Below are 12,179 nucleotides of genomic sequence, written 5' to 3'. Positions count from 1 at the left end.
TTGATTTGTTTGCTTTTTTCCTCATCCTAGTTTTTCAGTTCACATTCAGAACAAAGCAAAGAAGTATACATTACATTTGTTGAATCAGAAATATGGGGATCGATAAACTGTCCCTTAAAATTTTCCACACTGTAGTTATATAGTGGTGCTACAAGCTACACCGCTTGCATGAGTTGTGTGGCTTGTCAACTTCAAGTTCAGACCTGAGAAACAGAATAAAGATTTAATTTGACTATCGTTGCCAAAATGTATTACGAGTATTACTATATTTCTAAAAAGTAATCATCCCAAAAATCAGGAACACATTCAAACCAAAACATTGGACCCATTTTATTTTCAACAAATATATAGAATAAACCAAGCCTATGTACTTTTTTATGTCAGAAATTGCAAACTGCCACTACCAAAGGGAATTTTCATGCATGAAAGACCCCATGAAAAATTTCTTAAAATGACAAGCGTGTTTAAGTGTAAATATTTAAGAGTGCTGGGTCTTAATTAAAAAATAATGCAATCAATTTGGCGGCACGGTGAAAGACTGGTTAGCACATCTGCCTCACAGCTCTGAGGACTAGGGTTCAAATCCCCGCCCCGCCTGTGTGGAGTTTGCATGTTCTCGCCGGGCCTGCGTGGGTTTTCTCCGGGTACTCCGGTTTCCTCCCACATCCCAAAAACATACGTGGTTGGTTGATTGAAGACTTTAAATTGCCCGCAGGTGTGAATGTGAGTGCGAATGGTTGTTTGTTTAAATGTGCCCTGCTGGCAACCAGTTCAGGGTGTACCCCCGCCTCTCACCCGAAGATCGCTGGGATAGGATCCAGCACGCCTAGTGAGGATAAGCGGTACAGAAAATGGATGGATGGATGTAATCAATTTGAGGTTTTGTAATTAATTAATACTATATCATCAACTAAAAAAAATTGACAATAAACATTGTTTTTCAATTTAATTATTTTGGTTGCTGATTAGATATACTTGAACAAAAAAAAGTCAAGCTTTTAATGAAACGACTTGTCTGACAACATTGTCAACTTAAGCACTGTATCCAGATGTTTGTCGCTCCTCCTAGACATTCCAAACCATGGGGGAGCTCTGTCTATCCGAGGACTGACGTTGTGGATAACCCGAGGCTAATTCCTTATTTTCCCTCCACTACAGGAGTGAGTGGACACAGACTCTGGTTGTGGTCGTCTCCATGGATCCACCGTTGTTATTGTTTATGTGTAACATGCACTCACATAGCTAAACCTTTCTCTCATGCCAAGCGCTTGGTCCCTCCCTCCCTTTTTCATGCTCTCGCTCTCTGTTGGTAGTCAAAGAGGCCATGCACAGGATAAGGCATTAGGCTAAAATACTGAAGTAACATTAAGATTTAAAAACGATAATATCAAATGTTTGAAATGTCATCGTGGTTTATCCGCATACCACTTCATTCCTCGTTGAGACAATGTTCTAATGTTCAGAATTAACCAATTGCATTCAGACTCGTGTCAGCACAACTGCTACCATTTTAAGCGCCTCGGATTAACCCCATAAAGTTCAGCTAGTAGTTCCAGTAGGGTTTTACTGACTTGTTTTTTTTTTTCTTTCAAGCAGAAGCCTGAAGTTTTTGTGTGAATACTGACTGCTATTTCTAATTTCCACCTTGACTAAGGACCCAGTTCCAACTGAAGACAGCCCAGGGCTCTACACTAAGTTTTGCACTGGGGGTACTGTTTTCAGTTGGTCACACCAGCACATGATTTGGTGGCATCCTTTTTTGGGGAGGTTTAGCATGACCATGAAAAATATCTATCCATCCATCCATTTTCTGTACCGCTTCTCCTCACTAGGGTCACGGGCGTGCTGGCGCCTATCCCAGTTATCTTCGGGCGAGAGGCGGGGCACAGCCTGAACTGGTCGCCAGCCAATCGCAGGGCACATATAAACAAACAACCATTCGCACTCACATTCATACCTACGGGCAATTTAGAGTCCTCAATTAACCTACCATGCATGTTTTGGGGATGTGGGAGGAAACCGGAGTGGCCGGAGAAAACCCACGCAGGCACGGGGAGAACATGCAAACTCCACACAGGCGAGGCCGGGATTTGAACCCCGGTCCTCAGAACTGTGAGGCAGATGTGCTGAACAACCGTCCAACGTGCCAACACAGACACAGACACAGACAGACAGACACACACACACACACACACAAGGCTTTACACGATCAGGATTTCTGGGGCCGATCACTGAGTTTAAAAAAAACGATAACCAATCACAGATCCGACAACAAGATGGAGCAGTGTCTATTTAAATGACTTGTTCACTTACTTAATTGCTCAAAAAATTTGATTTACAATAAATATATCTTTGTTCATCTATTTATGCTACAAATAAATGCTCTTCTATAAGATGTCAGGAAGTACATACAGTAATTAATGGAGTCTACTACCGATACAGTTGTATCTCTCACCTTTACGAACGTTTTTCCGTGTTTCATTGCATTCGCATTTTTCACCTTCGCACTGTACACCACCACTGATGACAAAGAACATGTCCTAGTATTAATACACGATTTCGAATTTTTATTTCTCAAATACTTTAGGTGAGTAAAGCCAGTTTTTTCCAACTACATATACCAGTATTTATTATATATTTTTCCATGTTTATGCCAAAATTGATGTAAATCAGTCAACAAAATGAATTTTTTTTGGACGCACAGGCGGCCAGGTCCTTTTTAATATTACTCTGACCAGCAATGATGGCTCATACATTCTGTCACTAAAAGCCATAATTTCATGAATTTTATCAACTACAAATGCCTCTTAACTGTGCTATATTTATTCCTTACTATGTATATTAACAATTTATGAAGTGTTTGTTCATTCTCGACTCTTGATTTTTTGTTTGTCTATGCATGGCACCTATTATAAAAATTACATACAGCAAGAATAGTCATTATATAGCTTTATTTGTCATATTTTACCACAGTATCACATTTGTACATTACTTGACTAAAAGAAGGCATTCAGATTATTTTGTGCTGAAAATTTCAACTTCATAATCATTGTCGTTTCATAAGTATGATTTTTGTTAAACCGAGATTTACCTATTTGTTTCACACACTGATTGAAATGAATTCTTTAGAAATAATTAACATGATTATATATTGTCTATTTCTGTGAATAGCAATCTTTCCAATGATACCAGCCTCTTGAACACAGGATAAACATTGGCCATAAATTGGTGCATTTTCACCAGCTTTGAAGAGTCATAACTTTCTTAATATTTGTCACAGGAAAATCCTACTTATTCCACTGGAATAGTCTTGAAAAGATTTGAGAATGCTGGTCTTGTTGAAATCAATTAAACATAATACTCTTGCACATATCTACCTACCTTAGGCTGTTTATTTTCTTTTGCATTCAATAGACAAACCGCATAAATGAAATAATGTCACACACTAATTCTGACCTATGTTATGCATAAAACAGTGTAAAAAAACATTTGGATGGCATGGGTGCTTTAAATTAGCACACTTAGAATTAGGAACTGTATGTTACCCATCTAAAAGGAATTTGAAGGTACAGACAACTGTCGTTTGTTTGATTCGTTTTGTATTTTTAAACAGTGTCGGCAAACGCCTGTGCTTGCTCATTCAAGTCGAGTGACAGATACAAGCTGCTAAATAACCGCTATGTATCAAGACTCGGCTATCCCGGTTAGCCATGCTATGTAAACAAAGCTACCAGATACTTTGAACATGAGTAACCACGACAACATTAGTACGTCCAAAACGGAGAACATTAGTTTCAAACAAAACACCCCATGGATTTTTGTAACCACTTACAATACACTAACACAAAGTGATTCGTGTTGCAATTTTAATAAATTAATGACACTAGTTACGTGACATAGACATTTGGCGTTGCTTATTTGCACTGACGCCGCGGTTGGGTAACATTACTCAAGGTCAGCAAGACGAACGCAATGTTCACAAATGGCGGTAACATGAAGCAAAACATGGGTCTCGACTGCTAACACTGGCTAACAACTAGCAAAACATTGCCTTCGTGTGTTAGGCTACAATAACGCTAGGCCCCGTGTAAACAAATTGCATTCTATTAAATAGCTAAACGTATCCCTCAGATATAATTCCACTGCATGGTGATGCTAACCATCCAGAAACGCATAGATATTAACACACTGAACCCCAAAACTGCATTGCATTGCATTGCACTTACGATAAAGTTAGCGAGCAGCAGTTAGCTTTAAGCTTACCTTTTGAGAATGCTGCTGGAGGACATTCTGCTCTACAGTCATGGCCGATTCAGGGGTAAATGTTGACCAAATGAAACACAAAACGCACGAGTTAAAGTTTTGCTCAAGTGACTTCAAACACGGTGTGAATCCTTAGTGTGCGACATTACGAGCGCCATGGCAGAGTGAGTTGGCCAGATTGTCAGCAGCAGGCATGAAAACATTGCCGCCTCCCATGATCTGGTATCGATTACTCACGTCTGTCGGTACGAAGCAACGTCACGTCATATTAACGTAAATCGTTGAGGATTGAAATGATACATTTCATTAATAATTTTTTTTTTTGCAACAAATTTATTTCAATGTAGATTATGTATACAGCTTTTATTTTGATAAATGGGGTAGTTATGTAACAGTTTTGGAACCGATACATAACTGTTATCCTGCTACGTTCACTTTTTTATTATTTTTATTTTCTTACACTCACTTATGAGCCTGCTTGCGGAGATCAATGCTCAACCTAACCTTGAACGGCTGACATGATACTGTGAAAATAAATCGTCACTCTAACCATACAATTCACTCCTATAGGAGTGAATTTAATGTATTGTGTGAAATGCGTGTTAAATTGTAGATTTTTATTTATTGAGACTGATGATGATGATGATCCACCCATTTTCTACTCCGCTTATCCTCTCCTGGGGGTCGCGTGTGTGCTGGAGCCTAACTTAGCTGATTTCAGGCGAGAAGTGGGGTAGGCCCTAGACCAGGGGTGTCAAACTCATTTTTGTCACGGGCCACATCACAGTTTTGGTTCCACTCGGGGGGCCGTTCTGCCTGCAAACCCATATGATTGCCTCATATTATTACATATACACAAATTAATGGATAATTACTTTTGAAATCAGAAGCCAGTAAAAACTGTTTGTTCAACTACAGTATGAATAAATTTTATTTTAAAAGGGGGTTTGGTAACAAAAAAACAAATGCTTGCAATATCTCAACATTTTTAAAAGTGAACCCGATTAGCATTTAGCGGTATTTTAGCAAGAAACACGAAGTCGATGTACACTCTCGAGGGCCACATAAATGACTTGGCGGGCCGGATCTGGCACCTGGGCCACCAGTTTGACACCTGTGCCCTAGACGATATACAGTCAAACCCAAAATTATTCAGAGCCCTGGCAAATTCTGACCAAAAGTCATATTTAGTCAACAAAAAGTTTTTTTTTTTTTCTTCTTGTTTGGAAAAACAACAGGCATCTCCAAGAAGAGAATAAGATGATGTAGAAGAGGCATAACTTTGGGAAAAAAATTACTCAGCAGCTTTTATTTACATTTGGACAAAAAGTGACATGTTTAAAATTCACTGTCAAAGTCTATTGGAAAAGTTTAAAAAAAAAAAAGAAAAAGTGCTAAGTTCAATATCATTCTAAATAGTTCAAGCTATTCTAAAGCATCCTAATTCCCCTGATTGATTGGGAACAGCTATTTTAATCAACTTAACAGGGGGAAAGTTATGGCAAAGACAAAGGAGCTCACTGGCTACCTGTGGCTGCGCGTTGTGGCTGCTCACAAGTCAGGAAAGGCCATATCTAAATGTTTTCAAGTTCCAGTGGTCTACAGTGCAAAGTATTATTTACAAAAATACAAGACGTTCCACACCATGGAAAATCTCAGAGGATGTGGTCAGAAGCTGAAAGCGACCCCTGTGTTGGCCAGGACGATGAAAATTATTTCAAGTATCACCACCTAGGCCATCCAGGTGAATCTGGGCTATGGTGGTGGCAACATCTCAAGGCAAGACAGTCCAACAGACACTCCACACTGCTGGGCTCCACGGACGCAGACCAATGAGGAAGCCATTTCTCCAGAAACGGCGTTTGAAAGCCCGCTTGGCCTTTGCAAACGCTTACATGGACAAAGAAGATGATTTCTGGTCTCTTGTTTTATGGTCAGATGAAACAAAAATGCAATTGTTTGACCACACTATCCCCACTGCTTGTCACACATGGTGGTGGGAACCTCAACCTTTGGGAGTGTTTTTCCAGCCAACGGACCAGGGAACCTAATCAAAGAAAACGTCACAATGAAAAAAAGAGTAATATGTCAAGATTCTCAACAACATCGGGCAGTCTGCAGATAAACTTGGCCTTGTGCCCCAGTGGACATTTAGTACAACAACAATCCAAAACACACTGCAAAAGTAGTGAGGAAATGGTTAGCAGACAAAAACGTTTTGCACTGGCCCAGCCAGAGACCTGACTTGAATCCAATTGAGAATCTGTGGAGGGAGCTAAAGATCAGTGTGATGGCTAGGACACCCTCCAACCCCGCAAGTGTTGGAGCTCATTGGTAAAGATGAAGGGGCAAAAATATGTGTATTAAAGCTGGTCTGGCAGTATATAGTGCATGCACAGCTTTACTAGCGTGTTGGCACGTCAGCCGAGACCGACAAGCGATCCCTCCTTTTCCGTTGCGGTCATTAGCAACCATGCTACCAGTCTCTTTGGGAAAATTTACATCTCCCCTTCCCAAAAACAGCCAAACAAAAGATGGAGAATAGGAGCATTTAAGACAGGTAGGAGGCAGATTTACAGTATCTGTTCACCAAAGTAAAGGACAGACCTGATTGTCTTGTGTGCAAACTCGTGGCTGTCACAAAATAATATACAACTGTAACAGCTTCAACTCTTGTGGGAAGGCTTTCAACAAGGTTTAGGGGAGAGTTTTGGGGAGTTTTTGCCCATTCTTCCAGAAGCATATTTGTGACGTCACACACTGTTGTTGGGATGAAAAGGCCTGGCTCACTGTCCACTCGAAATCAACCCAAAGGTGTTCTATCGGGTTGAGTGCAGGACTCTGTGCAGGACAGTCAAGTTCATCCATACCAAATTCTCTCACCCATGTCTTTATGGACCTTTCTTTGTGCACTGGTGCACAGACATGTTGGAACAGGAAGTTCTTTAGAATTTAAAGTGAATTGTTCTTAAAAAGGATGTACTTGAATTATTATGCTCTATAATATCATTATATCAGTGGCATAAAAAAAAAAACATCCACAATACTATACATGATTGTTTTGTGGAAAATGTATACTCCTAAAAAGTTTGTTATTGTGGCAGGCTGAAACATAATGTACTGAGAGAGAGCAAGCACAATGGATAACACAAAAATAAAAACGAAAAAAAATCTGCAATATCGCGGGACCACGAAGCAACAACCATCAGATAGTGGAGGATGATTGTATCTGTACTCTGCGACGATAAATTGCAGGGACTCATTGTTCCAGGGCTAGGACTCGTTGTTTCCAGACACGCATCCTGTGACTCATAGTCTCAAGTGTAAAATGATCTATGGTCTATATTAAAGTCAAATGTACATAAAATACAAAGGTGGTACATCATGAAGAATTATATAAAAATGAGGCAGAATATAGTGTCTACTAAAGAGGAAAAAAAAAACATGTATACACTTACTTGTATTGCCACTCAAAAGGCTGGAACAGAATGATGAATGTAGATGCATAAAATAACCACCACACTTACAGTAAGACTTCTGTGCAACAGTTTATCAAAGAGACATTTCCTAAAATGTCACTTCGTGTTGCAATCTCCTGGTTGAGATTGTAACCTAATAATGAACTTATGCCCTCTAGCGGCCAGGAAGACTAACAACACGTCAAATGTTCCAACGCTATTTTTCTCACACTTCTCAATGTAAGAAGTGTCACTTCAGTGTGACGCAAATTGAAATATGATGACATCATCAGAAACTTTGAATGCACACATTCTTTGACTTTTAATTTATAGTCATATGTTGTGTCTGGACTCAGAATCCAAAGTGTATTTAGTTATATTCTATTCTTATTCTTATATTCTCAATTGTGTTTTACTTTACCTCTTCCTAGCTGTCTTTTTTACGTCATGTAATCATCCGTGGGCGTTGAAAAAGTAAAAACTTTATTTTGACAAAGGAGTAGAAAGTAGACTAAAGATCCATTTTCAATTGCAGGGAGTAAAAGTGCAGTCATCTGAAAAATATAAGATATTTTGCAGACAAATTTGAGGCCATCTGTCCCAACAGTTGAAGCTCAAGAGGATGGGTGTTGAAAGAAGACAAGGATCCAAAACACAGAAGCAAATCAACAACAGGATGGCTTCAGAAGAAAGAAAAATGTTTTCTGCAGTGGCCCAGTTATAGTCATGACCTCAACCCGATTGAGACACTGCGACATGACCTCAAGAGAGCTATTCACATTAGACATCCCAGGAATTTTGCTGGACTGCAACAGTTTTGTGAAGAGGACTGGTCCAAAATTCATCCTGATCGTTTTGCACGTATGACCTGCAACTGCAGGAAATGTTTGGTTGATGTTATTGCTACCAAAGGAGGGTCAACCAATTTTGAAAAGTCCCATATTTTGGCTATTTAGACCTCCATAGAGTAACTTTCAAACATGGGCTAAGGAGAAAAGTGTCAATTTCATTTAAAAAAAAAAAAAAAAAAAAAAAACACCTCTCATTCGAATGTCCAGAAAAGGCCCCTCTACTTCTGTTTGACCTAGCTTGTATCAGCCTTGTCCATATTTGGCCTCTGATTGGTTGCCTCCGTGTAGAAGACATATTTGTAAGGGCACACGTCTTTGTTACGTTGACAGCGCTGGCTGGGGAGGTAGTTGGAGGTATTCGCTAGTGACGTAGATAAGCTCGAGAAATTCTAACGACCTGATTTCAGGCCTCCAAAGAAAAACGCTTTTAAGTCAGGACTGCGTGGACGATTTGCATACACGTTTCCTGAGTCACCATGGAGCCAATATTCCATCCCAAATAGTGGAAAAAGTTGGTTTGGTAAAATATGGCACCTTTAAATCCAAGGGTTCACCTAGTTGTTCCTCCCCGTCCTGTGAATGTTTACATGTTATGTTCTTTAAAAATATGAAATAATATTTTGAGTGTGTGTGTGGTATTAGTTCAAGCAGACTCTTTTTATATTCTTGTGATTTGGATGAAGATCAGATTACCATTGATGACCAGTTTATAAAGAACAAGAAATGTCAATGGGTTCACTTTCAGCAGGTGTGCAGGTGCTGTTTTTCCAGCAGGTGGCAACATCCTCCTTTCGCGTATGTACGCACACACAAGCACTTGAAATGTTGACTAAGAGATGAATGATTCATGAGAATGATCTCAGTGGGAAAATCAACTTGCATTATAAGTCACAAGGTATGATTTTAGAATTGCGACTTCATCGATATTTTGCGCATGTGGTTTGCGACTATTGACTGCGCATATAGCTACCTAACCTAAATAAGCAGTCAGTGTGCTTTATTCGTACAGCCCTTTAAACAGGCGTCTTGCCTGAGCAGATACATCACAGTTTGACCTCAAGGCCGGGGGCTTGAGCTATCAATCATGAAAATCTGGAGGGCTGTCAAGGAAGCCGATCAAAAATTAATCAGTTGAATCAATTGGCAAAGACAGTTGTTACTGTAATCTGACTTGACCGTTGGCTGACAAGACGATACAGAGTTCAGACCTGTTTGCAGAAGATCAAAAAACACATTTCATGAATGCATTTAGTAAAACATAAAGTTGAATACATTATAATAAGTTATAATGCGGCAGCGTGGTGGGTAGTGGATGGCGCGCCTGCCTCACAGGCAGGAGATCCGAATCCGTTGGAACATCTCTGTGTGGAGTTTGCATGTTCTCCTCGTGCTTACATGTGTTCTCTTGGAATCCTGGCTTCCCTCCACATCGCAAATCATGCATGTTAGGTTAATTGAAGATTCTTTAAAACAACTACTACCATACCCACCATTTGCATACCCCCGAAAAGCTTTTCTATTTATTGTTCTCTTCAAACTGTAGCTTTTGACTTGTAAACATTTGACATATACTCTGATTTTATTAATTTATTACAGTTACCAGTAAGCAACAAGTCCCCTTCAGCAACATTTCATTGCCCCCCCCCCCATCCCTTAAAAAGCAACTGATGTTTTTGTGCCTGAAACCAGAATCGTTGTGTAACTCTAGAATTTACCTGACAACATTTTTATGAATGCCTTACATAAACTCCAGTTGTCCTTTAGTCCCCACATAGTACAAAGTTCACAGGGCAAGTGGTTGGACAGCAGTTGGACTGATGAACTCTCTAATTCTCCTTTTGAGAAATGTTTACTTGGAAAGTTCATGACCCTGCAGATTATCCACCTAGTCATCATTTCTCACTTAACATTCAGGAAATTAGTGAGATTTTCTGAAGATGATATGGTGCTGATGAGAAATATTTCTTGCCATTTCTGGTGAAGTTTCTTCTCTGTCATACACCCTTCAGTTAATCACAGAAGAGATATCTCTTGCTAGCCTCTCAAATATAAACACCCAAATGAATGTCAAATGGATGCCTGTAAAAGGACTTTGAAAAAAGGTTCACAGTGAGAGCGGACACCAGATCGTCGGGACACTGACATTGCTTCTTCCTCTCCCAAGCCACTTTGTAAAACACACTTATCTGACGTAGCAAATATCATCCATGTTTCTTTCAGTGTCAGCCAAGAACTATCAAACTGACAGGCCGCACCGTGAACCTCAGGGACTCTCATGAATATTGCATTGGCTCAGTTTCCATGATTGGATGCAGCGATCATGGATGCTCTGCAAAGCCGTTAGTGATTTGAGCAAGGGAAAAGAAAGCAGTCACATCCTTGCCTTGATTGTACACGACGTTCACTGGGCTCTGACTTTCTTTCCAGTACTAAATGCTGCACATTTGTTGCTAATTACTGTACCATTTCATGTGTTACATAGGCATATTGACTGCTTAGCGAAAGATTTAATCTGTGCTACTCTTGTCACTTTTTTTATATTTTGTTTTTATACACAGTGTTTGAAGAAAAGGGGCGGGGGAGCAAGTTGGGGCGGGGAGGTCACACAGCTGCAAGCCAACAGTTGATCCTGTCCCCGGGAACAGGTCAAGGAGTTGTGGCAAAAAAAAAAAGGTTCTGACCCCTGGGGAGAAGGAACAGACTTCACAAAGAGGTACATCTTCAAAAGCTAAGGCCCCCATCAGGGGAACTGGCAAAAAAAAAAAAAAAAAAGGTTGGAAAAATAAACTTTGACCTATTTTCTCAGAGTCAGAGTTTCCCCAGGTGTGTGGTTTAACCTCTTTCATTGTTCTTCGACTTGTAGCTGCAGCACATGTTTAAACGCACATCCAAGCACACTGGCCATTTGAAACAGATTTTTACAATTTATATCAAGTGTTTAGCATAAATGGGCACACCCCAGATTTCTCTGAAAAACAATTCTGCAAATGTGTTTATATTGGGCGGCACGGTGACCGACTAGTTAGCACATCTGCCTCACAGTTCTGAGGACCGTGGTTCAATCCCCGGCTCCGCCTGTGTGGAGTTTGCATGTTCTCCTCGTGCCTGTGTGGGTTTTCTCCGGGTACTTCCTCCCACAGCCCAAAAACATGCATGGTAGGTTGATGGAAGACTTTAAATTGCCCATAGGTGTGAATGTGAGTACGAATGGTTGTTTGTTTATGTGTGCCCTGCGATTGGCTGGCGACCAATTTATTATTTTGTTGAAATATTGTACGTAAAAAAAAAATAATAATAAAAAAGTTATATTGTGAAACACTATGTCTAAAAGTTGCGAGATTTCATTTCCATCACGGGATGAACAAACCATATATATATCCTGTTAAAACAGTTGGTTTAAAAATAGCCCAATTTTGGGTTAATTTTAACACAATTACCCGGTCAAAAAGGCACTGACCTCTGCTTGGGTCAATTTAACCCAAAAAATTGGGCCATTCATTTGACCCAACTTTTTGGGTTAAATGAATAATCCAACTATCCATCCATCCATTGTCTGTACCGCTTTATCCCATAATCCAACTATTTGGGTAAAAATAACCCGTCTTCT

General features: G+C 39.9%; 1 protein-coding gene and 1 long non-coding RNA gene across 11 annotated transcripts in view; both read right to left on the bottom strand.

The window, feature by feature from the left end:
* usp25 (ubiquitin specific peptidase 25) overlaps nucleotides 1-4,521 on the bottom strand; it is a 41,784-nt gene extending 37,263 nt beyond the window's left edge. For 5 of the 10 annotated variants that reach the window (XM_061751528.1, XM_061751531.1, XM_061751534.1 and 2 more), the window contains exon 1: nucleotides 4,264-4,520. In XM_061751528.1, coding sequence (XP_061607512.1) covers nucleotides 4,264-4,305 — 42 coding nt within the window. In that variant the 5' untranslated portion in view covers nucleotides 4,306-4,520. Of the gene's footprint in view, nucleotides 1-4,263 lie in introns of all 10 variants that reach the window. The other 5 variants (XM_061751530.1, XM_061751532.1, XM_061751535.1 and 2 more) reach the window with 3 other exon arrangements.
* Nucleotides 4,522-5,544: 1,023 nt separating this feature from the next.
* On the bottom strand, nucleotides 5,545-7,856 carry LOC133467075 (uncharacterized). Its single transcript, XR_009785128.1, has 2 exons — nucleotides 7,722-7,856; nucleotides 5,545-6,310 (listed from the first exon to the last, which is right to left on the bottom strand). It is a non-coding gene; the product is annotated as an uncharacterized LOC133467075 (long non-coding RNA).
* Nucleotides 7,857-12,179: the final 4,323 nt, after the last annotated feature.

Source organism: Phyllopteryx taeniolatus, chromosome 17 (assembly GCF_024500385.1).
Source record: "Phyllopteryx taeniolatus isolate TA_2022b chromosome 17, UOR_Ptae_1.2, whole genome shotgun sequence".
NCBI lineage: Eukaryota > Metazoa > Chordata > Actinopteri > Syngnathiformes > Syngnathidae > Phyllopteryx > Phyllopteryx taeniolatus.
Note: the sequence above shows the minus strand (reverse complement) of the source record. Positions and strands in the feature narration are given on the sequence as shown.